The 27,596-nt window shown below is 36.6% G+C and overlaps 1 protein-coding gene across 2 annotated transcripts; it reads left to right on the forward strand.

Moving 5' to 3' along the window:
- Positions 1-3,399: 3,399 nt before the first annotated feature.
- TGDS (TDP-glucose 4,6-dehydratase) lies at positions 3,400-27,013 on the forward strand. 2 transcript variants are annotated; one of them, XM_045567052.1, is made up of 12 exons: positions 3,400-3,582; positions 5,729-5,795; positions 6,826-6,894; positions 8,009-8,099; positions 15,718-15,860; positions 17,268-17,366; positions 18,339-18,398; positions 19,522-19,565; positions 20,156-20,321; positions 20,931-20,989; positions 21,632-21,729; positions 25,894-27,013. In XM_045567052.1, exons 1-12 carry the CDS (start codon positions 3,530-3,532, stop codon positions 25,917-25,919), a joined length of 975 nt encoding a protein of 324 aa, XP_045423008.1. In that variant the 5' UTR covers positions 3,400-3,529; the 3' UTR covers positions 25,920-27,013. The 2 variants fall into 2 exon arrangements, with proteins under 2 accessions (XP_045423008.1, XP_045423007.1); XM_045567051.1 differs by lacking the exon at positions 25,894-27,013 and adding an exon at positions 22,873-25,363.
- The last annotated feature ends 583 nt before the right edge of the window (positions 27,014-27,596 follow it).

A 27,596-nucleotide genomic window follows, 5' to 3' on the forward strand; every position in this document is an offset into this window, starting at 1 on the left:
GTGGGGCCTTTGAAAAACGTGGGATTCGGGAAAAACTAAGAAACACACGACGGGGCCATTTCTGGTCAAGAGAGGAGAACTCCCTCAAAGCAAGAACCATGGGCTTACTCAGCTTTTCTAACTCAGTACCTGTATAACCTACCGGACATGTCCACTTCAATGTCTCAAAATCATTTAAATTTGCATGTCCAAAGTTTAACCCATGACTTCTCTTGACACCTCCAACCGATTTTTCCCTCCTAGGTTCCCTGTCTTCTTGAATTATATCACCCAACAGGCCAGCCAGCTGGGCTTTCTCGAGACCCCTCCTTCCCACGTCCTCACAGTCAATAGATTCAATGATTCAATTACAAATGTGGGTTGGCCCCTCTTCTGGTGCTGGGGGGAAGCCAGAGGCACAACGCCATGCAGGCCATCATTTTCTTGGCCCACGGCAAGACCTGCCTCCAGTCTTTTCTTAATTCTAATTGACCACAGTTCATCTCTACCCTAGAGCCACAGAAAGCTTTAGGACAAGCAATTTGACTACATCACTTTCCTTCGAAGGCTCTGGAAGGCTTTTAGCACACAACCCAAACTCTGTAGAATAAGGCTCTCAAGTCTCTCCCATTTCCATTTCTTAACTTCTCATCTCCATCTTTACCACTGTCAGTTGGCTGAACACTCCAAGTTCTCACCTTTAGGCCTGTATGTCGGCAGATCCCTCTGGCTGAAATACTGCTTATTCTACCCCTCAACCTTCACCTCACCTTCCTTTTCTTACTTTGCTCCTCTTTCCCAAGGCCCTTTAAGAAGGCTTGCTCAAACCCCCAAGCGTGTATTAGATGCCCCTGGAACAGGAATCCCTTACTTCCCTACCAGGGCACTTAGCACACTGTCTCGTAAATGTCTGTTGGTTTATCTGAATCCCCACCGCTGGTCAGGGACTGTACCTGCCTTGATGAAAGTGGGAGCTTAAAATTATTTCATGAATAAATGTATATAAATTATTTTCATTCAACAACAAGCTTTTATAACATATAAGCAAGTTTTCACAACAGACCTCACCATTTAGAAAAAAAATCTTGGGAACACCTGTCATATACCCAGCATTTTCAGTGTCTCTGGCTGACCAGGAATACACTGGAGGAATTAATATTTGGGGATTTATAAAAAAATTGCACTTTTTTATATCATAAAAGTAATTCATGTGACTCAAAAAAATTCAGTCAAAACTGTATGAAGTCCAGGCATGGTCGCTCATGCAATCCCAGCACTTCTGGAGGCCTGCACTCAACCCCAGACAACAGAGTCAGACCCTGTCTCAAAAAAAAAAAGAAAAAGAAAGAAAGAAAGGAAGAAAAGAAAAATTGTGTGAAGTAAAAATTAATGTCCCCATTGCCTCCTTTCCCTGCCATATTTGATACCCAAATGTAATCTCTGTTAATAGTCTAGGGTGGATCCTCTCAGACAAGCCTTTACAAATATATGTGGTATTTGCAAACCAAGAACAGGAATAAAATTGGTCCTGAGGAAGAACCATGACACAGGTCTTGAATGCTGTTCGGTCTCTCCTTCTATCTCTCATCTTCTCTTTTTGATCAACTTTGTTTTCTCTCATTGAAGGTAGGCTTTTTGGCTCTTCAGTTCATTTACAAGAACTTGGCCATCACCAAGTCCCAACTTTGTGGGGGCTCAGAGTTCAAAAAGAGCAACCAGACTATACTAAAACCTTAATCCACTTCCAAATGCCAAGAAGAAGTTTCAATTGGCTTCGGGTGAGTCAGATTCCATCCTGTGACCTGCCTGGGGTGGCTCAACTTGGAGATATCATAAAGTATGGGCGCAGTCTGATCAGAAAAAACCGTAAGTATCAACTACAAGATACAGTACTTTGGTCCTTAGTCCATGTTGGTCCTCATTCCATGTTGGTACATTTTTTGTAAAGGCTATATATAACACTCCATTGCATTTAAAAAGAGAGACTGTACTGTACACATTTAGATTGTGTCCAGTTTCATCATTATAAGCAATATATCAATGAACAACTATCTATATTATACATCATGAAATTTGGGGGTCATACCGTATGCACATTTGAAATTTTCATATGTATTACCACTTTGCCCTTCAAAAACGGCGTAACAGATGACGCTTCCACATACATACCTGTACTGGGCATTTCCATTCGTTTTAAGCTTTGCCAAAACATTAGTGAAAAAAGAAAGATATTTATTCATCTATTTGACAGTATTTACTGATTGTTTATTCTGTGCCAGCCCTGGTCCTAGGGACTTTGAATTATAGCAGAAAACAAAACCCCTGCTCCTCATGGAGCAGTGACAATGAGCAATTATATCAATATAAATGTTGATAAGTACTATGAAGAAAAACAGGCCGGGCGCGGTGGCTCACGCCTGTAATCCTAGCACTCTGGGAGGCCGAGGCGGGTGGATCGCTCGAGGTCAGGAGTTCGAGACCAGCCTGAGCAAGAGTGAGACCCCGTCTCTACCAAAAATAGAAAGAAATGATTTGGACAGCTAAAAATCTATATAGAAAAAATTAGCCGGGCATGGTGGCACATGCCTGTAGTCCCAGCTACTCGGGAGGCTGAGGCAGTAGGATCACTTAAGCCCAGGAGTTTGAGGTTGCTGTGAGCTAGGCTGATGCCACGGCACTCACTCTAGCCTGGGCGACAAAGCGAGACTCTGTCTCAAAAAAAAAAAAAAAAAAAAAAACAAAGGGTAAGATGGGCAGGGCTGGGTAAAGCTTGCTATTTTAATTGGAATGGTCATGAAAGGACTTTCTAATAGGATGACATTCAAGCCGAAAACTGAAGTTAAGGTAAAAACCTAGACACACATTTGGGGAAAGGGCGTGCAGGCCCCAGCAAGTGGCGTGCCTGGAGAATTCAAGGAAGGGCAAAGAGGACCAGGAGGCTGGAGCAGAGTGAGCAAAGGCGAGAATAGTAGGTTAAGATCTAAGGGCAGTAGTATCTACGGAACATCTTTAGAAAGACTGCAAGCAGCCTGCGCTGGTCTGTAATAATATTAACAACAGCAAAAGATCATTTTGCAATTTAAACCTCCCATTTTCACACTGCAAGAGGAGAACTCATCGATCGGATTTCTCAGCTCAACAGGTGCATAACTTCTGGAGATGGCTGTAGTGCACGAATGAAAGAGGTACTCATCCATAACTCTGACCTTGTGTGTATCTAAATAAAGTCTAATCCACGCTGGTAACACTTGCTGGGAAAACGATCCAGACTAAACTGCCCAGCGACCCCAACTGCTTAGCGACCCCAACTGCTCCTACCCGACCAGATTTTGGCGGAGCGGAGCTGCGCCTGCGCGGTGGCGCTGTTCGGCCCCGCCCATCTCCCAGTGGGCGGGGACAAACCCGCTGCGCCGTCACTCTGCGAAAGCGGCCGCTGCCTGCCCCGTTGACGTGTCGGGCGAGCGAGGCACGTCGCAAAAGGTCGCGATGGGACTGCCCTACGGTCTTCGGACCTGGCACTTTACGGTGCTAGGCAGGGCCAAGCTGGGAGATGTCGGCTGGCTTTGCGAAGCGGGTCCTGGTGACCGGGGGTGCTGGTTTCATGTACGTAATGGCGCCGCTAGCCGAGCAGTGGCTCCCTAGAAACCCCGACTTATTCCCGCATGTCTGCTTGCCCTTGACAATTTGGGTCTAGCTTTGGAGGGCGTGATATGGGGAGAGGTCCTAATATACAACTGGGACTATCCAACCTTCTCTCTTCCTGGCCTGCGAAGACGTGGTTCCTTTGAAACTGCGACTTCTTTAAAACGCCCGCCTCCCAGAGCAAGAGTGCTGTGGTCCTGTCTTCCCTCCTGAGGCCCGAGATGCTTAACCACCAGTCTCTCCTTGAGTGGCGCACACTGCAGTAAGCTTCTCACCGAGCGTTTCCCTCTCCCAGCCAAGACCACCCCCGGCCCCACGATGCAAAGGCCTAGTTCATATAGGTTCCCCAAGAATGATTTTGAGATTATAATAGGGCATTCATTTGTTAAGCAAACTTTTAAAAATCCGCTGCTGGACATCTTTTCCTCTCCCACACCCACGTTAGATCAGCATGTCCTCTTTTTCTACTTACAAAGTATATTCTTAAGGCGACCACTTCTCACCCTAGCCCATGTTACCGTCCTGTTTTGCCTGGGCTACTGCTGTAGCCTCGAGGTTGGTCATACTGCTTCTACTCTTGTTCCCTGAAGTCTTTTCCTCACACAGAAGTCAGTTTCTTAAGTAAATCAGGTCATGTTAATGTGTAGAATTTTATTCCAGTGGTTCCTGTCAGATTTAAGATAAAATCCAAACTCTGTCCCCTATCTAAAAGACTTAGTGCCCTACTTTTGCAACCTGATCTCTTTTCTGTACCCTCCTAAAGTTCTTGGAACACCAGCCTAGTTCCTCTTCTTGTCTTGAGGCCTTGCACTTGCTTCCCCTTTGCTTAGGCTGATTGCACCACTCAATTCAGGTTTGTACTCAGTCATCACCCCCTTAGAGAGGCCTTACCTGGCCACCCTATGTAAAATAGCCCCTCTCCCAACTAACACACTTAAACCTACCTGCGAAATTATGTTGCTTATTTGTGCTTACTTGTTAATTGTTTGCATCCCCACTGTAGAATGTAAACTCGATGAGGGTAGAGACAGTTGGTCACTGAGCACCTGGAAGAATGCCTGGTCCAGTTTATGACGATCTTTAGTAATTGTTGAATGGATGAAGGCAAGAGTAGTAAACAGGAAACTCTGCTATTTTCAAGGAACTCAGTGTCTAATGGAAGAATAGGGACATAGGGATTCTTGTTTAGTGCCCATTAGCACATTAAATCACCCCTTCTAGTCTGACAGTCAGTTGGCAGAGAGTACCAAGTGGCAAGGTTTAATTTAATGAGAGGAGCATGGGCATGAAAGGGTGGTACTTGAGAGTGCTGGTGCAGGAAGGGTGCAGCCTAGAAAATGCTGTGAAAGGATTGCCAAGCATAAACACTGAGTTCATAATTTGGTCTAAGGCTGCCCTTACTCCTCTTACTCCTGGGAGCCCAGCATTTTAAGTATATGTGATAAAATCCAGTAGATCATCTTACTGAGGTGTGCCTCTGGTTCCCTTTCAGGGTCCTCTGAAGCCCAGGAGACACCATGGCTACCCACCTCAGGATGATTTCCGCTGTTCTTAGCCTGGGAAACCTGGCTTCAGTCTAGGACCCTCCTGAGGATTCTGGTTTACACCACAAAATTCTTGTACCAGTAGATAGCAGTTGCAGAAGTTAATATAAACATAGATAACTATGCTTATACTAATTTAATTTTTACATAATTGTATCTGTAATTTATGAAAAGGCACATTGTAGTTTCAGTACAGTTGCACTGCCTACCACCCAATATATTTATCATCCTGCTGTACTGTCACACTCAAAGCATGCATGAACAGCATCATTTTAAACTAATTTGATTTCTTTATACCCAGAACCAGTAAGTTCTTGCTTCTATGTAGTCTTAAAGGGAGTATAAGATGTTGTTTGCAGATACTATTGAGAAGTTTGGTGAAAAGTGTGTGTGTGTGTGTGTGTGTGTGTGTGTGTGTGTGTTTTCATTGTAGCTATATTGTTTCTGTTATTTTGGAAAAATTTAAATTACCTTTGAATATTCTCCTAATACTCAGATTAGGAAAACATTAAAGAATTTAGGGAGGTTAAAGTTTTCCACTAAGATATACTTTTTTCTTGCAGTGCCTCCCATGTGATTGTTTCTTTAGTAGAAGATTATCCAAACTATATGATCATTAATCTAGATAAGGTGAGTTTTATAAAAATGAGCTTCATGCACTGAAATTACACTTCAATTTAATTACATTTTTAAAAAGTATTAGAAACCTGTTACGTTCTTATTTTAGTTTTTTGTTTAGTCATCTTAGCAATTTAGGGGTCTGTATAGTCATGTGCTTATGCTGTATTTAATCTTATATAAAATCTTTTAAAACTTCTGTTTATTATGCTAGTCCATAAAGTAAAGGTTTTAAGTGCAATACTTTCACCAGAAGAAAACCTTTACCCTTTGAAAATCTGGTATTTAGTGTAATGTGATTATTAATCATTTTGATTTCAGGATACTATATTTGATTATTTAACCATTTGATTTTATAACTGTCACTTCTTAGAAAATTACATATTTTTTAAATTCAAATGCAATTAAATTAATTTAATTGTAGAATATTGCAGTAATAATTGGAGTCTCCCTGAAGAATCTGAAAGCCATGTTTGGTAATCACTAGATTTTTGACTTTAAACAGAAGATGAAAATGGTTACCTTAATTTCATAAAACATAATAGTGAAAATGTACAGACAAAGAATAACCCTTATGCATATGAAGTTTTGCCTGCCTTACTATTATGGACAGGGATTCTTCTCCCATCTGTACACTGATTAACCAAGAATTAACTGAGGAGCAAGCATAATTAATTATAGTATGCATAACACAGATATAATTATTTTCAGTCACTAATTCCTTTTCTGTAAGGAGTGGCAAACTATTCTGACTGCCAGTGACTGGAAGAAAATTTGGGCAGGAACATTTTTTAAAGTAGAAGTTTATAAAAATGTTTTTGGAGTTTTTTTTCCTTTGAAAAGGTAATAAAATTACTTGCTTGTTTTTTACTTCTAAGATGTCAGAAACTTAAAATTTATAAAAACACAGAACAAACGTACTTTAAGAGGACATGTACAATAGTCATTAACATCTATGGTCTTTAAAATAATTGGTATTTTATAGGAAAAGCTAATGTTATCACTTTTTGTGTTGCCCCTCACCATACTCTCTTCATTTAAGCTGGATTACTGTGCAAGCTTGAAGAATCTTGAAACTATTTCTAACAAACAAAACTACAAATTTATACAGGTATGGAAGTTTTCTTATTATACTGTGCCTCTTTAGAGATTATAATATCTTTCTGTTTTACTAACTTGTGCAATATGGGCTTGGAAGGCACACTTATTAAAGATCTTTTAAAAGATGAGGTAGTTAATTTCCAGAAGTACCATGTGTTCTAGAGAATACTACTTTCGATTGACACCATATATTAATAAAAAATTACTGTGATTTTTGGTACCTTGGCAGCTCTATGAGTAGCTAACTAAATTTACATGGTTTGTAATTTTAGGTCCTTAGCTTCTTTAATAAGGCCTTCCTGATTTGAAGTAATTGGGGTATTACTGTGTAAGGTCAGCCAAAAGCCCATCAAGAAGCTCATAGGATGGTCTTCCCCTGTGTAGGCTGACTGACTCTGGAAGTCTGATTCTTACTAATCACTCTTAGACAAGTCCAAAGTATAAACCACAGGGTCAGTTCATTAATTTCAAAGGGAAATGTTACTCCAAATGAAACTTATCTTATAATTTATATATACTTTTTAAGGAGGTGATTCTGTAACTGTCTTTTTAACCACAAAACTTAATGAATATACTAAGCAACCATTTCATAATTCTGTTCTTCTACGTGAAAGTGTTTTCTTCATTATAGAGGAATTGTTGAGAGTACGTATTTTAGAAGAATTAAATGTACAGATAAGCATCAAAATTATCATAATTGTATTTAGTTGTGGTAAAATATGTTTTCAAAAATGTCATTCCAATTGTTATCCTTACTTTAAATATATTTCAGTAACGGTTATCTCAAAGGTTTTTTTAAATGCTAAAAAAATTTTCCTATTAATGTAGTGACCTTAGGTTGGCAAGAATGTTATGAAAAAACTGTTACAGTACTCACTAGTAGTTGGTGCTCAATAAAATATTGTTTGTACTTATTTGAAAAAATATTGTGAGTTTAATATCTAATATCTTAATGTGCTATAGAAGTATATCATTACTATACCTGCTTGACCACTTGGTTGAATTTTCTAGGTAGTCTCTATTAAATCAGGTAGTGGGAAGTAGGGGATGTTATAGTAAAAATGGTTATTATGAATGATAGTGTCCGTGAAACTTAGCTTTTTCATGTTTGCTTTTTCATACAGGGTGACATATGTGATTCTCACTTTGTGAAACTGCTTTTTGAAACAGAGAAAATAGATATAGTACTACATTTTGCTGCACAAACACATGTAGGTAAGCATTGTTTTATGTTACAGTTGTGATTGGCAATTTTTTTCCCTGTGGCTAACTAGCCTAAATCCAAAGTCCTATAATGGGTTGAATAAGTAGGTACAGTACTTAATACTTAGAAAGAGGATATACCATGCTATACCAGAAAAAGAAGCCCATGGTCACTATGTCATCAATATACTTGGTCCTTTTTAGATCACTTTTATTAGTGTAAGTTGAAGTACAACCTATCTTAAAATTTTGAGTGTAACCAAATTGAGGATAGTAATTACTTCTGAAATGGAGGAATGGGGAGATGGGTCTTCAACTGTATTTTTAATGTTTTTCTTGTTGAGTGGTGGGTACGCAGATGGACACTATATTATCTATGCCATTTTGTGCATTGGAGATATTTTCTAATTATTTGTCTAACATTTTTATTGTGAAATATAACATATATTCAGAAGAATTTAGAAGTACAGTTAATAAATAATGATAATGTGAGCACCCATATAGCCATCACCTAAACGAAAGACAGAATGTTGCTAAATCCTCTTTAGTAGTAAGGACTAGTATTGCCTAATGCCTGGTTTAAAGTTATAATTTCTTTTGCTTTTCTCTTTGGTTTTGTGGTCTATGTATTTATCCCTAAACAATATAGGTTAGTTTTGGCTGCTTCTAAATTTTATAAAAATGTGTACATAAAACTGCATCTTGGCCGGGCGTGGTGGCTCACGCCTGTAATCCTAGCACTCTGGGAGGCCGAGGCAGATGGATTGTTTGGGCTCAGGAGTTTGAGACCAGCCTGAGCAAGAATGAGACCCCATCTCTACTAAAAATAGAAAGAAATTATATGGACAACTAAAAATATATATAGAAAAAATTATCCGGGTATGGTGGCGCATGCCTGTAGTCCCAGCTACTCGGGAGGCTGAGGCAGGAGGATCACTCAAGCTCAGGAGTTTGAGGTTGCTGTGAGCTAGGTTGACACCACAGCACTCTACCCGGGCAACAGAGTGAGATTCTGTTTCAAAAAAAACTGCATCTTGCTTTTTCAAAATTCATGTAGATTTATCCATGTAGTTGGGTGTGAATATAGTTTTATTTTCAGTGTTGTACATATTTCAATCTAAGAATGCACTACAGTTTCCTTATATATTTTTCTCTTGATGGCCATTCAGATTGTTTACACTTTGGGGCAATTTTGAACACTACTACCATGAACATTCTTACACATGTATCATGGTACACATAACTACACATCACTCTTAGATATATAATTAGGATCATAAGATCTGCATACTTCAACATTGAGATAATGTTAAACTGTTTTCCAAAGTAATTGTACCAGTTTTCACTCCTTCAGGAGTGTGTGACTTCCCATTGCCCCAGATCTCACCAAAGCTTAGTTTTGTCAGACTTTCCCCTTTTTGCTAATCTCAGCACTGCGTAGTGATCTTTCATTATGTTTTTAATTTGCATTTTCCCTGATTACTAATAAGATTGAATGCTCTTTATGTGTTTTTTGGTAATTTGGACTTCTTTTCTGAAATGCTGTTGAAATCTTTTGCCTATTTTTTAATTGGATTGCATACTTTTTTCTCATTGACAGAGAAGTTTCAAGGAGAAAAAATGAGAAGTTTTCTATATTCTCTGGACTCTGGAGAATGTATACATCACATACATTATCATTATATATATTATAACTGTCTTCTTCCACTCTGTGGCTTATCTTCTTACTTCTTTGATAGTGTGTTTTGATGAACAGATCAGTTTTTAATTTTAGTATAGTTGAATTTATGTGTCTTGTCCTTTATGGTTAATGCTTTTTTAGGTCTTAAGAAATTCTCCTCTACCTCAAGGTCATGAAGATATATTTTCCTTTCTTATCTTCCAAAAGCTTTATAATTTTCCCTTTTATATTTAGATTTGTAATCCATCTGAAATTAATTTATATATACAGTGTGAGGTAGGGGGCCAATTTCATTTCAGTGTTCCTACACCATTTATTGGAAATTTCACCGGTTTCTAATTCTCTGTCATATATCAAGTATTCTTATAAATGTGTCTCTTTCTCTACTTGTATTTGTCTGTTTTTCTTTACCTGTGCTGACTGTGAATATTGACAAATACAGTGATTTCGTATCTGGTAGAACTAGTACTTAGTTAATAATAAAGCAATTGTACACTCCTACCAGCAGTTTATGAGATGCTTGTCAGCACTTGCTGTTGTCAATTTTGGTGTTTTATTTTTCCGTTATTACTCATGAGTTTAAAAACCTTTGCTTTTGTTTATTGGACTATCCTCCCCGCTTTCTTATTGGTGTATCCTCTTTGGAAATTTTTGTTTTAGCCTCTTGACCATTTTCTATTCGTTCGTCAGTTTTTTCTTGCATATTTTTATAAATCCTTTATATATTCTGGATTCAAGCCTTTTGCAACCACCTTTTTTCAGTCTGTGGGTTGCCTTTTTTTAACCCTTTCGTAATGGTGTCTTGTGATCAATAAAGGTTCTTAATGTCAACGTAATTCAACTTATCTTTACCTTTTCCTTTAGGGTTAATGTTCTTTCTGCCCTGTGTAAGAACTCTTTTCCTACCTCTAAGGTCATGGAGATATTCTCTTACATTCTTTTCTTAAAAGTTATTGTTTTTCATTTTACACTTAGATTTTTTCACCATATTGATATAAGTTTAGCTGAAAATCATCTATTGAAAAGATTTGACCTTTCTCCATTGCCACTTTTGTCATAGGTCACATGTCCTATATGTATGGTTCTATTTATGGGCTCTACTTTGTTCCATTGGTCTTTGTCCTTATGTCATTACCCTACTGTCTTAATTACTGTAGCTTTATAAACATTCTTTTTTTTTTTTTTTTTTTTTTTTTTTTTTCCGTTTTTTTTGGAGACAGAGTCTCTGTTGCCCCAAGCCCCAACTAGAGTTAAGTGGTATCATCATAGCTCACTGCAACCTCAAACTCCTGGGATCAAGGGATCCTCCTGCTTCAGCCTCCTGAGTAGCTCGGACTAAGGCATGTGCCACTAATTTTTCTATTTCTTTTAGTAGAGATGGGGTCTTGCTCTTGCTCAGGCTGGTCTTGAACTCCTGAGCTCAAGCAATCCTCTTGCCTGGGCCTCCCAGAGTGCTGGGATTACAGGCATGAGCCACCTCTCCCAGCCTATAAAAGTTCTTGATACTAGCAAAGCAAACCCTTCCACTTTATTGTTGCTCTAGAAAATTATCTTTGACATTGATCTTTTCTAGTGTATGTTTATTTTCTATATAATGAATTTCTGCACTTACCTTTATTATTTCATTATTTCTACTTTGTTTAGGTTTGTTTTCTATTTTTTTAACTTTTTGTGATATATTTAGCTTGTAAATTTTCAGCTTTTCTCTGATGTGTACATTTTAGGCTACAAATTTACTTCTAAATACTAATTTACTTGAATCTCATAAGTTTTCATGTGTGTTTTTTCATTATCTTTTATTTTTAAGAATTTGATTTCTTCTTTAATCTCTGGGTTACTTAGATGTGTATATCTTAATTTCCAAACATGTATGAATTTTCTTGTTATCATTTTGTTATTGATTTCTATCTTAATTGTATGTGTTAGATAACATCCTATATGATTTCAGTCCTTTGTGCTACAACTTGCTTTTTGGGTCAGTGTGTGGCCAATTTCAGTAAAATTCCATGTGTATATTGAAAAGAATGTTAATCTGCAAACATTGGGTTCACTGTTCTTTACATATCCATTGGGTTAAGTTGGTTAATCATATTCTTTAAGTCTTCTGTATATTTCTAGTAAATTGAACCATTTATCCTTATAAAGTGATCTTTCTTTCTTTATGATAACGTACTACTGTGAAGTCCATTTTGTTTGACATTAATATAGCTGCATTGCTTTAGCTAGTATTTTCATGCTATGTCTTTTTCCATCCTTTTATTTCCAACCTTTCTCTAGCTTTATGGTTTAGCTGCATGTCTTCTAACAACGTGTCTATGGATTTTGTTTTTTTTAATCCATCCTGACCATCTTTGGTATTTATCCTCAGCATTTAGTTTGATATATTTGAATTTAATTCTACCGTCTTGTTGTATGTTTTCTATTTTTCTCACCTGTTCTGTTTCCTTGCTTGCTTTTTAAAAAAAAAATCTTATGTTCTTCTTTCCTTTTTTAAAATTTTTATAACTCTTGCTTGCTTTTTTAAGGACCTGACTGAAGAATTTTTCTTATTCTTTTCTTCTCCCTATATTAGTTTAGAATTTAGATATTCTGTTTGTATTCTTGGAGTACTTACGCTAGAAATTACACATGTGTAATTAGCTTATCAAAGTATAAACTCTATCAAAACCTTTGCCTTCCTCCCAGACAATACACTTTAACTCCATTTATCTAGTCCCAACTCTGATTTTTATCTAGAATTTTAAGTCTATCTTGTTTTGTTTTGTTTTTCAATCCCACTAGACATTGTTATTATGACTTTATATTGTCAATATTTATGTAAATTAGGGGTTTGATATTCTAATTATGTCATTTATTTTTCATTTATACATGGAATATTTACCTAAAGCAAGTTTTTCTTATAAATTATTAGGTTACCTTGAGATTTAGTTGATATAGAAAAGCCAGGTTAAATGCTTGGTTCTTTTTACTTACTAGATTTTAGTATAATTAGTTGGTTTCTTAGCATCCTCCTTTTTTTTTTTTTAGTATCATTATGAGTTCATAGATTTTAACACATTTGATTTTTTTGTTTTAATCAACTGCAGTTATTTTTCTTATTTATGTTCAAAGTGACCCACTATTGGCCATCGAGAGCCTCTTCTAGCTGTTGCTTGAGTCCTTTTTGACTTAACCTTAGTAGTCTTTGCTAGCTGTCGTACTCTGTAGTGTGGCAGCATATCCCAGGCTTACCTTCCGTGTTTCTTCCCAAGATCTGAAATCAGCTCTTTCTCTAAGGAGCCCTTATTCCTTTTAATGGGAAATGGTATTTAGGGACCACAATCTGGGCACCAAGAGTGTTCATTGCTACTGATTGGACATTTTTTCTCAGCTTTTTCGTTAGACAGAACTAGGGAATATTTCTTTATTTGTCTGTTTACTTAAGATTAAATATATCATGAGTTCATACTGAGATGTGCAATTCAAATTTAGAGTTTTTATTTAACCTCATCAATCTTACATTTTTATCTTCTTTTCCTTACCCTGAACACCTCAGTTCTTAACAGTACCATCATAATTACTCATTTGCTTGATCCCCTAACACAACAGTATAAGAATAGCAATACCAACATTATCTCTAAAAATATAATAACTGAACATCTTTCTAAGAATTGCAGGGATATTTTGTTCTTTAACAGTTTCCCATTGGAAACTATTATAACTATGGCCAGATTATTTTCTTTAAAAGTAACTTGAAATGATTCTTCTGTATTGTTACGTAACCAAGTAAATACATAGTTAGATTCATTTGTCTCATTTTGCTTTTGATTTTTAGGAATTGCTTTATTTGCTTTTTTTTTTTTTTTCTGCTTTTTTTTTTTCTTTTTAAGACAAAGTCTTGCTCTTTTGCCCAGGCTGGAGTGCAGTGGCAGAATCATAGTTCACTACAGCCTCGTACTCCTGGGTTCAAGTGATGCTCTTGCCTCAGCCTCCCCAGTAGCTGGGACTTAGGGTGCCGCCTAATTTTTCTATTTTTTTTAGAGACAAGATCTCAGTATGTTGTTAAAGCCAAGGAATTGCTTTTTTTAAATTTAATTTTGTTTTTTATTTGTGTAAAATATGTACATAGCTCCAAAGTCAAATCTAGCAGAGTATATTTAGAAAAGTCTAGTTTTGGTCCCTGTCCTTTCCACTGTGTTCTCCTCTTTTCCCTATAGATAATTTTATGTGCTTTATTTTTACTATTTCTCCTTCCTTTTAAAAATACACACACACACACACACACACACACACACTCACACACATATATATATACACTGCTCTTCTTAGAAAAATGGTGGCAATACAGCTTTCTCCATCTTTCTTCTTTTTATGTAATAATATGGGAGATCACCTGTAATAGAATATAGAGACATTCTTATATTCCTTTTTATTTTCATAGTACTTCATTGTGTAAATGTACCATAGTTGGGTTTATTTTCTACTCTTTGCTATTTTAAATAGTGCTGCAGTAAATGGCTTTGTGCATGTATCATTTTGTATGCTTGTCAGTTGATGCTGGGGAGAGATTCCTAGAAGTTGGGTTGCTGGTGCATTAGTCTGCTAGAGGTGCCATAACAAAATACCACAAACTGGGTGGCTTAAAAAATAGAATTATATTTCTCACAGTTCTCGAGGATAGAAGTTCAAGATCACGGTGTCAGCAGGGTTGATTTCTTCTGAGGCCTTTTCTCCTTGGCTTATAGACAGCCACCTTCTTGCTGTGTCATCACATGGCCTTTTCTCTGTGTGTGTACACCCCTGGTTTCTCTTTCTGTGTCTAAATTTCCTCTTATAAGGACACCAGATATATTGGATGAGGACCACCCTAAAGGCCTCCTTTTAATTTCATCACCCATTTAAGGGCCCTGTCTCCAAATATAGTTATGTTCTGAGCTACTGGGGTGGGGGATAGGCTTCAACATGAATTTTGAGTGAGCACAATTCAGCCCATAATTCTGGGTTAGAAGGTAAATGCATATTAATTTAGCTAGATGTTGTCAAATTTCCTTTTCTAGGTGTTATAAACATTTTGCATTCTCAGTCCCAGTGTACGAAGTGTCTTTTTCCCCATAGCCTCACCAACAAAATGTATTGTCAAAATTTTGAATTTTTGCCAATCTGTAAGAAGTAGTATCTCTGAGTTTTTAATTTGAGTTTTCCTTATTATAAGTGAGGTTGAGCATAATAGGCTTAAGGACCCATTTGTATTTGTTTAAACCATTTATTTATGTTCTCTACCCATTTTACTATAGAGTTCTTATTTATATTTTATAAGTTCTTTATAGACTCATGATATTAATCGTTTTTCTCTGATAAGTTCAAATATTTTTCCCAGTTTGTCATTTGTCTTTTACTTTGCTTTCAGTTTAGTTTTTTTTGTTAACCATGCAAGAATTTTTATATAGTCACATTTGTCTGTCTCTTCCCTTAATTGTTTCTGGACTGGGAGTCATAATTAGAAAGGTTCCCCCATTCCCCGGTTATAGAGGTTCAATTCTTTTAAAATGAATTTATTTTTAAATAATTTATCCAGCTTTTATTGCTTTCAGCAATAACAAGTTGATCTGAAAAGCCAGGTCCTCTAATAGCAGAAACTAGAAGTTTAAAACTTTTTTAAAATTAAGAACATTTTAAATTTAGATGTGTCATTTCTTATTTACTTCTTTTTAGAATAAAAAAGTGTTTCCTACAAATCTAGCACTGATGGTGTTCTGGGTTCTAGGAATTTACATGTACTGTATAATTTAGGTCTAAAGAAATCACAAATACCAATGTTGCGTGTATGTTATTTCTATAACTGTTGCACTTGTGGTTAATGAAGAGAAGAAAATAACTCCTTAAACCTGAGTTCATCATTTTGGCATTTGTTTTGTCCCTGGGTGGTATTGTTTTAGCTTTTTACTCTTTTTTTTTTTTTTTTTTTTTTAGATCTTTCATTCGTACGTGCCTTTGAGTTTACCTATGTTAATGTTTATGGCACTCATGTTTTGGTAAGTGCTGCTCATGAAGCCAGAGTGGAGAAATTTATTTACGTCAGCACAGATGAAGTGTATGGAGGCAGTCTTGATAAGGTGAGCTTAGAACATGTGCATTTCATCTATTTACCATGTACCACAGTTCTCCAAAATGTTACTCCATTATCTCTTCTGTTCAAATAAAATAATGCCACCCCAAATGGGGAACAACTACAGATTTATTTGTAATTTTACAAGAGACTAGCAGATTTCACCTTTTTATCCCAGTCTTACGAACATGATGAATGTCATTCCCCCAGACCACAGCTAAGTTAGTTAGGTGGCAGCGTACAATCTGCTCACCTTTCTCTTTCAGTCAGGAAGACACATTGGAACGGCAAGGAGTCAGTGTGAAATTATTATAAAAACTGGAATCTATTCTTTATTCTTTTTTAAATCATTCCTAAATATTACACTTTTTATGCAAAAAAGATGACTCCATTCCCCAATGGATATTTTTATAGCCATTATTTGCAGTCACCTCGTTTTGGTTTTGGTTTTGGTTTTGGTTTTGGTTTTGGGTTTTGGGTTTTGGGGTTTTTTTTAGACACGGTCTTGTTCTGTCTCCCCAGCTACCGAGTGGGGTGGCATCATCATAGCTTACTGCAACCTCAAACTCCTGGGCTCAAGCAATCCTCCTGCCTCAGCCTCCTGAGTAGCTGGGACTACAGGCGTGCATCACCACGCCTAGCTAATTTTTCTGTTCTTTTGTAGAGGCAGGGTCTCAATCTTGCTCAGGCTGGTCTGGAACTCCTGGCCTCAAGCAATCCTCCTGCCTCAGCCTCCCAAAATGCTAGGATTACAGGTGTGAGCCACCTTGCTCGGCCTCATTTTGTTTTATTTATTTTACTTTTTAGTAATTTTTTTTTATTTTACCAAGATATACACTCGGTAAAAAAGATCAAATAGTTGAAAAAGACTTAAAATGAGAAAAAGCAGACCTGACCACCTCTCCCTGATTCCCTGTCCTGCTTCTGAGAAGCAACCATTTTCAAATCTCTTGGCAATTTTTATCAGGTAATCTTCTTCCTGCACCTTTGCCACCCTGCATCAGATCTGATGCAGTAGCCAGAGTGATTTTTAAAATAGAAGTCTGATCATGACATTACTCAGCTCAAAAAGCCCATCACTATTTTTATAGTGGCTTTGAAGGTTTGTCATGATTGGGCTGCCTTCTAGCTCTCTGACAGCATCTCCCACTTCTCTTCTCATACTAGTCTTCTTGAAGTTCCTTTGGACATACTTCTGTCTCAGGGCCTTTGCTCATGTTGTTCTTTGCCTGCCTCTTGGGATCATAGTGAGCATTAAAGAAGTTACTACCTGTCCTTGGAAAAATGCCAGGCACATAGGGTTCAAGAAATGTTTTTTTTAATTGACATTCCCAGTTTGTAATATGTTTTCTGGTTTTTATACTTAGAAAGTATGCATAATACTTATTTTCTAAATATATATTTTAAAAATTAGGAATTTGATGAATCTTCACCCAAACAACCTACAAATCCTTATGCATCATCTAAAGCAGCTGCTGAATGTTTTGTACAGTCTTATTGGGAACGATACAAGGTAAGAACTGATTTCAGAAATTCTTGAAACATTTTCCTTCAGACTTAGGTGTTAAGCTCCAAGTCAGCTTTAGCAACACTTCATTTTTAGAATAGAAGGCATAGATTGAGAAAAGTTCTATGTTAAGGAATTTTTAAAACTGATTTCCTATATTGTGTGGACAAAGTAGGACCTACCTCTTCTTATTCAGTTCATCATTACAGGAATAATTTAAATATATATATTTTTTCCTATTTCAGTAATAGGTAGAGTGTTACAGCTATAGTGAAAGCCCTGTTGGAATCCTATGAGTGGAGGAAGACAGGGAAGACAGATTCCTTTTCCTGCCATGTGCTTCTCTCTGCATAATTCAGCTGTCTTGGCTCCTCCTGAATGGGAAGTAGACTTGCCCCTGGTGACCCTGAAAGTGTCAGTGCGGGAGCCTTACCCAACATGAGTCATCATCTCGAATCCTCTGCATCTGGCTCCCCAGTGACCTTTGTGCATTATTAGGGACTGGGTCAGAAAGGCAAGCCAGGGAATTCCTCCTGGTTCTCTGGCCTTTTGTGTTCTAATGGCATTGGTCCTTTTCCCTTTCATGGTAGCTCTCTTTATTTTGTAAGGCTTGGTACGATGGAGAGCACCAACTTCAAGTTTAACATCTAAAAATACTTAAGAGTCCTAGAGGTGGTCTCATACATACCCAGTGTTCTGCTATCAGGCTTACAAAGCTGCCTCCATCTCTAATCATCTTCCCTTGACCCAGTGAAAATAATGTTCCTCCTCTTCCTTTTGGAACCTCTGCCTTTATCTGAATCCCATCGTCTCCTGTCTTTTTAGGAACCTTGTATTAGAAAAAATATCTTCGCTCTGTCCTTAAGGTGTGTGGAATTATTTAGGCAAAGATGCCCATATTTTCAAACTCTGTTTATCTTAAAGTAATCATTATTATTAGACTTTTGCAAAAACCTTAATGTTGAATTTTCTTTTAAGTTTCCAGTTGTTATCACAAGAAGCAGTAATGTTTATGGACCACATCAGTATCCAGAAAAGGTAAACTTTACTTCTGAATTCATAATGTTTTTTAATGATTGTAACTTCTCGTTATTTAAAATAATGTCTCTTTAGTTATTTGTCTAAAATAATTTACTTTGTAATTATGTATAATTATGTATGCTGTATAGGCTACATGCAAATGCCATCAGACTTAGAGTTTAAAGACTTGAGTTTAAGTCTCAACTTGACACTCACCAGCTGGCATGACCTTAGGCCCTTTGGGCACAGTCTTTAAATTGGGAGATGATGATAATACTTAGGAATGATTTTGAAGGATCCAGTGAGATGATATATGTGAAAATGCCTCATACTTTTTAGAGCTTTAAAGCACTGTAAAATACTTCCGCCACTACTGTCACGCTGCATTTAAGACTCCCAGTTTCCAGTCAGACCAAAATGACAGATATACAGAAAGTTTAAGCTGGTTAGATAGTGTTGCAGGAATCTTGTGTACATAAACTGTCTTACTGTTAGCTGGTTAACTGTAGCCCAACTCATCTTTATTACAGTAAGCCTGGACGTCTTCCAGAACAAAGAAATGTAGTTTAAAGGCTGAAAATGCCTGTGTGTTTGGTTCTGTATCATTAAGCCCAATTTTAGATAACTGTTGGCTGCTCTGCCTAAGTTTGTAGACTAGGTTTTATCACTGCCCAGCTGGTTGCATTGATCTGTTTGTCCAGAAGAAAGGGACAAGTCATGATCTGCAGGTATGAATAGCTACTTTGTTTTAAGTTTTTGAATCTAAGAGAACTGGAATTTACTTTTTATAAATTTCACAAGCACTTGTTGAGTAGATGCTGTATGTAAAACAATAAGGCAAGATTTCTGCCCTTATGAAATCAACACAAAGGTGAGCTTTGTGATGGTGAGAGCGACTGTTCAATGAAGACTTCCTCTGAATTTTTCTTCAGGTAACTGGTCTTTATGAAATAGCAAACTATCTTAGAGTGCTTTTGCTTATCAAATATTATAATATTTTTTTTCATGGACTCCTAATGAAAAGAATTAGAAGTTATCCATATGTGTATTTCTTGATAATAATCTTTTACTCTTATCACAAGTTAAAAGTCATTATTAATGAGTGAATTTCCAGAGTCTGAAATATTTAAATTTTTTTTAGGTTATTCCAAAGTTTATTTCTTTACTACAACATAACAGGAAATGGTATGTATTATTCACCCTTGTACCCATATGCTATTCTAGTATGTTAGAGTATTTGGTGACACTCTTGAGAATCATAAAGTCTTAAGGTTATAGGCCATAGAATTGAATGCCCCACCAAATTTAAGAATCCCTTCTAAAGTATAATAGTTCTAAAAATAATTATAATCTGTAATTCATTTTTGTAATTTACTTACTCAGATAATTTCAATTCCTAAAGGATCTATCATAGAACTTTGAGTTATAGCATTAAAATTTGGCATCTATCTTTATATTATTTGACTTTCTCAAAGGATTTATTTAATTCATAGAACTATAGATATTTCTTCAAAATGAACTTATGGTATAAAATTGAATAAATATTTTACAGTGGTCACTTATATGTTTGCCATTTTCCTATTGAGTACTCTCAGGAGGTTTGCAGATTAAGAACTACAGAAAAGTTTTGAGAATTTGTGTTTTCAGTAAAAGATTTCTAGGATCCCTGTGAGAATTGGAGCCTCCAGAGTTGTATCCAGTCATTATCTTAACCCTGGTTTACGAGAACTTACTTTTTTTTTATACTTTAATTCTGTTTTATTTAATCTGTTTAGCTGCATTCACGGATCAGGGCTTCAAACAAGAAATTTCCTTTATGCTACTGATGTAGTAGAAGCATTTCTCACTGTCCTCAAAAAGGGGAAACCAGGTGAAATTTATAATATTGGAACCAATTTTGAAATGTCAGTTGTCCAGCTTGCCAAAGAACTAATACAACTGGTATGTATGCATTGCAAAAGGGTGGTATTTTCAAAATTGTCTATCATTAATTTAGTCAAAATCAACAGTTTACAGTTTACTCAGTTTAACAGAAAATAAGTAGAAAATGAAATGAATGATTACATATACCATATATGTCTTAATTTAAGTTGTGTAAGTCATTTAGTAACAGCTTTTCAGGAAAAAATAAGTCGTTAAATGTACATGTCCTAATTGTAAGACATACCTCAGTTTTAGAAATATAAAATTGTGTGTGCTAGAATCAAGAAACAATGATATATAAAATAATTATAGTTATGAGTATACATATATATTAGGGAACATCAGTTATAAATCTTAGGATTTAGTAGAAAGAGCAACTGAGTAATAACCAGAATCCAAGAAAATTTATTTTCTCCTATAGTTTATACAATGTGTATTCTTTCTGAGCTTCAGATGGAATTTAGGTTATAAAGTATAGAAAGTGTTATTAAAATGATGTTCATTTTAGCTGTCTCCTCTGCTTTGAGGTGGTTGTTTTTCTTGTCTTTTTAATCAGCTATTAAATACCATTGTTATTCTCTGATCTCATTTTATAATTTTGCTCAAAAGCCTTCTCCATTTTGACAGATCAAAGAGACCAATTCAGAGTCTGAAATGGAAAATTGGGTTGATTATGTTAATGATAGGTGAGTAATAAAACATTGGGGAAAGGTTGTGAAATCTTAGGTACTCATAAAATTTTAAAATATATAGCCAACTGTAAAATAGTTTATCTCTTTTGAGTTTTCTGGTAAAATATTTTTTTCTTGATTATAAATGTCATAGAGATTAAGTGTAGCACTAGTACTCACTAGCTATATGACTTGAAAGTCATTGACCCTTTCCAACTCACTGTAGCCCGGGCAACAAAGTGAGACTCTGTCTCAAAAAAAAAAAGTATTTTAAGGTTTAATTATAATGTATATACAGTATCTGACCCAGGGCCTGGCACATAAGGGTCCTAAAAGTTTATGTGTATTTGTTTGTTCATTCATTAAACATTTATTTCATTTTTTCTGTGTGCCAGGCACGGCACTCACTTTCACAGATTGTGGCTGAAATAAGAAAAGGATAAGCCACAGAGAGGGTTAGACATCTGGGATTATGGATAATATTTTTAAGTTTATCCTTTTATTTTACAAATTTTTTGCAAAAAAACTTGGGAATTTTTTTTAAAGAAAAAACTTGAATTATGATAAAGATGCATGGACACACATTATATCTCTTAGTATGTAAATTTGTAAACATATATTCACAATGTCATTTTAAATCTCTTTTGCTTTTCTAAGACCTACCAATGACATGAGATACCCAATGAAGTCAGAAAAAATACATGGCTTAGGATGGAGACCTAAAGTGCCTTGGAAAGAAGGAATAAAGAAAACAAGTATGTTATGAATTGATCATTTGGGGGACAACTCAGAAAAATTTAAAGGAAAAGTAATTTGTTTTTAGAACACTACAGATTCAGCAGAATATGACAATGAATCATTTGCACTTTTCAAATTGTTACATTTAGTGTATTTCTAGCGATAGTCCTATATTTCCTAAACATCTTGAATTTCATAGGACTAACTTCTAATCAGTCTTCCTATATCACGTTAGCATTAATCAAATACCTATTTTATTGATTCTGAGGTGTATATTTTTTCACTTTCTTCAAACTTTTGAAAGATAGGTGTGTTGATAATCATCAGTATCTTATAATTATTGCAACTTTCTTTTTTCTTAGTGGTACGTAAAATAATGGTCCATCTTAAGATCAGTGGCATTTGATTAAATATTGATAGTTGTAGTTTTTGAATGTCTTGAGTCTTTTTTATGTTGAAACAAATAGCAAACAAATTCAGTATGTGCAGAAAAATCTATTAAGTGCATATAAAGTCTATGTATATATGTTAAAGCTCTGGAAATGGACTCATGAGAAAAGATCTTACCCAAATGTAGAAAAAAGTCTTGATTCAGATCATGAAATACAAAATACTTGTATTGAATATTAAAAAGAAAAATAAAAAATAATTTAAAACTATCAGATTTCTTTTAGCTAAAAAAGCTTTTATTGATAGCACATATAGCTACATAAAATAATTTCACATTAACAGAAGGAAGCTCATGTCATCGCACTGCCTCTGATGCAGTATTACCTTATTTACATTAACAAATACTGCATTATACTTTTTTCTATAAAGTAACTTTAAAACCAGTGCAAATGACTTATTCTCCCCACCCTGAATTTCTTAAAATCAGAATGTCCTCAATATTTATACCAGTAAGTTTAGTATTAAAGAACTTCTGAAGTTAAAAAGAAAAAAATGATTGAGTGCTAATTCTTAAGTTTTTCAGGTGATGAAATGTCTTCTGATTAACTTTGTTAAGTTCAAAATCAAATTGTTTACATCATTAGGCAACCTTTATCTGCTGATTAGCTGATGGGCTAGACTGTTTTTTACCTAGCAGGAACTCAGTAAATGTGGGTTAACTGATACATAGTTTTTCGTTTTTTGTTTTTGTCTTTGTTTTTTCCTATCAGTTGAATGGTACAGAGAGAATTTTCACAACTGGAAGAATGCAGAAAAGGCATTAGAACCCTTTCCAGTGCAACCACCATTTACCTAGTCAGGACAGTTTTCAGCGAAAGAAGAAAATTATCCTACCTCGACAAGTGATATGAAATCAAGTGACCAAATGAAGTATCCTCTTTTCATAGGGAATTAGATTCATGACTTTTGTATAAAATTCAAATGCAAAATGCCTCAATCTTTGGAATACATTCGGTATTGGCACAGGATTTAAATATCAAAATTCTGTCAGAAACCCTTTGTTGTAGAAATTAGGAAACAGTAGGCCTAGAAAAACTCTCCCCAGGAGTGGGCCAGGAAGGAGAAATCCCCTGGTTCTGAGAACAAAGGTTGGCAGTGGCACTGGGCAGATGGCACCTTCGCTGGCTTTGAACTCAATCAGCCTCCCAGCCTTTCCCAATGCCTAGAAAGTCTCTGAAGTTTTCATTTTTAGGCAATATAGGATGAGTCTTATGCCTTAATTCTTTTTTTTAAGGTCTGATGTGCTATAATTGCTTTAAAAATGGGACAAAATAGAAGCATATCTAGCACTTTTTAACTTTTGATAATTTTGTAAAATTAAGTTCAATGCTTTTTAAAAGAAGAATGTATCAGGTTTTTATATTTCCAAAATAATTTGTTGACCTACATGTAACCTCTGTCAGAGAAATAGTTTTATCATGTATTTACTGTTTAAAATGATTTTATTTATAAATTGTCAATATCTTAAAGTATTTAATGTAGAATGTGGCTTTTTTTTAGTAATAAATGCTTTTATTTTGCTGTAGAAAAATTTAAAAACACTTAATTATGTATTTTTAATCCCTCTTTGCCCTAAAGGCTTTAAGATGCCTTGAAAAAATGTAACTGATCGAATATTGGGTGGAGAAAGGAAAAGGAAGCTGGGTGCCACTCTATTAACAATGCACATTTTAATATGGAGGCTTCATAACCCTCCATTAAAAAGTCTTAATACACTTTTTAAATACACTTAATTCCAGCCTCCCATGGTATCTAGGAGTCCCCAAGTCCATACTGCTTCTCTTCAGTTTTTCTAGGTCCCAAATCCATACCTCTTCTCTGAAGTTTCTCAGATAATTCCACCTGTCTAGAGGGAAAGAGGGAAAGCAAGTGTGTCAGTTCAGTCTTGCAGGAAGCAGGTGCTGAGACAAAGTAATGGCTATAAGGGTGAAAAAGGAAGGAAGCAAAATTGGGCAGGATAGTGGTGCTGGCTAAAGCTCTGCAGGCAGAAAGGCAAACCCATGTGAACAAATTATCTATTTTGAGACTCAGGTTGCTGGCCCTTTTAGGATGGCAAGGGCCTAGTGGAGTCCACTTGCCACCAAGTAACTGGTAGATTTCCTTGAAGAATAGTGCCATATTGGGGGCTCAGTATTTATCTCTATTGCCAGCAGGTTGGACATTGACAGGTAGCAACTAGCTAGATTGGCCCTGGTAAGTGAGAATCTATGTTGTGGGCTCCAAGAGTGGGTTTCATCTCTGCAGTTGTGCCTATTCCATTCAGGCACCCATCATGGTAGTTCTGGGGTGGCTCATGAAGGCTGGCTACACTTAACTGACCAAGTCATTTTGTCTACTGGATGGTTCAGTGCTCTTGTGTAGTGGTTGCTTTCTCATGGGCGTTAACATGGGATACACAGATCTTCTCCCCACCCTCCCCCATGTGCCCATCCGCACGCCTCCAACCCTGACTTGTCTGTATTCCTCTAGTCTTTTTCCTCCCAAGTCCCAAAGTAGCTAACCAGGCCATTTGCCACTGCCCATGACTTAATATATATTCTCCCTCTGGGTCACTTATGACTGGGTACACTGCTCAAAGCTCTGTCCTCTGAAAGATTTTCCCTTTCCACGTTCTTTATAAGGCCACTGCTGCCTGGCTTTAACACAGCCACCATCCAGTCTTGGCGGCACTCACATAACAAGCCAACCCATCTATAAACTAAAGTAAGCTTTTCCCTCCCCTTTCAGTTATTTGTATGGGACCCTCTGTATGGTCACAGGTGAGAGGGGGACACTGGTATAACTAAGGTGGTGACTTGGGACTCTGGCCTACTGCTCCTGCAACTTAGCTGTGCCCTCTGATTCTGCCCAGGCTTGATCCAAGATATAGTATTCATCTCATAATGGTCTGCTGCTGGGCTCACCTGACTTTGAGTGGGTGGGCACATTACTTTGCTAGGGCTGCCATGATAAAATATCACACACTAGGTGGCCTCAGCAGAAATTTATTTTCTCACAGTTCTGGAGGCTGAAAGTCTAAAGTCAGGATTAAGGTATCAGCAGGGTTTGTTTTTTCTGAGCCCTCTCTCCTTGGCTTACAGATTGCCAACTTCTCCCTCTGTCCTCACATGCTCTTCCTTCTGGGCACACATGTCTGTGTCTGAATTTCCTCTTTTGAGGACACCATAAAAATTAGGGCCTACTTTAGAGATTTCATTTTAACTTAACCTCTTTAAAAACTTTATTTTCCAAATATAGTCACACTTTGACATACTAGGGGTTAGGACTTCATCCCAGGAATTCGGACAGTACACAGTTTACCCTTAATAATGTGTCCAAATGAACTCAGCACATACGAGCAGTTCCGGATGCATGGTCACTTGGTATCCCATGGTCAAGTATTCTGACTCTCTCAGGGCACAGTGACCCACCAGGAGCTGTTTTCCAAAGGCATATAGTTCACTGCGGTTGGAATGGTGTTTGCCTGGAATCCCTGGGAACTGCATGGTGGTTCTCCCACTGGGGCTCACCATAAAATTCACTCATCTTTCTGCCTCTGACAATACCAACATCGTAGGGTCCACCAGGTCATATGGCCCAAGTGGCAGGGATGCTTGCACCCACGCTTGGACCTGCTGCAGAGCTCTTTCCTGCTCCAGAACCCCCCTCACAGCTGGCAGCCTTTTGTATCACTCAGTATAGCAGCTGGTGCAGTATCCTTAATTGTGAAATGTGTTGCTTCCACATTTCAGGCCTATCAGACGCTGTGCTTCCTTAGTGTATCCATATAAGATGCAGCTATTTGACCTTTCCTTGGAATTCGGAAGAAGTTGATTCCAACCCTCATGGATGACTTTGAGGGGTTCAAGACTTCAGTGGAGGAAGTAATTGCAGATGGGGTGGAAATTGCCAGAGACCTAGAATTAGAAGAGGAGCCTGAAGATGTGACTGAATTGCTACAATCTCATGGTAAAACTTGAATGGATGAGATATTGCTTCTTGTGGATGAGGAAAGAAAGTGGTTTCTTGAGATGGAATCTAGGTGAAGATGCTGTGGCCATTGTTGAAATGAAAGGATCTAGAATATTCTGTAAACTTAGTTGGTAAAGCAGCAGCAAGCTTTGAGAGGATTGACTCCAATTTTGAAAGAAGTTCTACTGTGAGTAAAATGTTATCAAACAGCATGGCATGCTACAGAGAAATCTTTCATGAAAGGAAGAGTTGATGTGACAAATTTTGTTGTCTTATTTAAGAAATTGCCCCAGCCACCCCAAACTTCAGTATTCACCACCCTGATCAGTCTGCAACCATCAACACTGAGGCAAGACCCTCTGGCAAAAAAAAAGGTTATGACTTGCTGAAGGCTCAGATCGTCGTTAACATTTTTTAGCAATAAAATATTTTTTAATTAAGGTATATGCACTGGGTTTCTTTAGACATAATTCTCTTAAACACTTAATAGACTACATAGTAGTATAAACATAACTTTTTTAAGCACTGGGAAACCAAACTATTTGTGTGACACACGTTACTGTGAGATTCACTTTATTGCGGTGGTTTGGAGCCAGACCCACAGCATCTCCAAGGTGTGCCTGTACGGGAAAGTCCTCTAATTAAATGTCTAATAACAGTTCTGTGCTTTGCTTAGTCTCGCATCTATTGACTTGGAATGAAAACATCGCTGTCTTATTGAAGATAGTTGTGAGAATTGACTAAAGGGGTGGGAGAGAGGGGCAAGCACATGGCTGGGTTTGAGTGCTGAATAAAAATGACAGAGGTGACAAATATCAAATAAAATAGGCCAAATGAGCCTTTGAGAAACATCTCTTTCTATTTCCAGAAAATTTTAAAACTTTTATTTGTGGCTCTGGAATTCTGCCCTTCACTTTTTTTTTTTGTAATTGAATAAACTTAGGTGAAAATATAAAACAATTTTTCTTTGCCCAGAAAAAAAAACTCCAAAGGAAAATGTTGATTTTAGCTATTTGGATATTACATGCATCTCAAAGGAAAATTCCAAGTGTGTTAATACTTAGAAAATGCACATTTCTCTTAAATTTATTTGCTGCTGTGTGCAGAATTTCCTTTTGTCCTTGTAACGTTCTAAATAAGCATGCTGCCTCTGACCTACCCTGCAAATATTTCAGCAGTCATTATAAAAGAATAGTGTACCACAGCTAAAATTAAATCAGTTTAAAATTCTCAGGAGTTGAAATTGTGGTTGCTTAAGTTAATGGACTAATCAAACCATAGTTTTAGATGACGTTAGTGCAATATTCTAATTACTGCAATCTGATTTTCCTTAGTAATTGTGAAGGTCAAAACTGAAAGCCTGATTCAAAAAGGAAATTAGAAGTTAAAAATAAAAGACAAGGAAGACATTTTTATTCCCACATATGTCATGATAAATTATCAAGTTGACCTTGTAAAATTAAAGATTTTGCTGTAAATCATA

Source organism: Lemur catta, chromosome 13, assembly GCF_020740605.2.
Source record: "Lemur catta isolate mLemCat1 chromosome 13, mLemCat1.pri, whole genome shotgun sequence".
NCBI classification, from domain to species: Eukaryota; Metazoa; Chordata; class Mammalia; order Primates; family Lemuridae; genus Lemur; species Lemur catta.

Coding starts and splice junctions, on each gene's coding strand:
- TGDS (XM_045567051.1), top strand. CDS start 3,530: ATGTCGGCTGGCTTTGCGAAGCGGGTCCTGGTGACCGGGGGTGCTGGT. Junction 5,796..6,825: donor TGATCATTAATCTAGATAAG/GTGAGTTTTATA, acceptor TCTTCATTTAAG/CTGGATTACTGTGCAAGCTT. Junction 21,730..22,872: donor AGAAGGAATAAAGAAAACAA/GTATGTTATGAA, acceptor TTTTCCTATCAG/TTGAATGGTACAGAGAGAAT.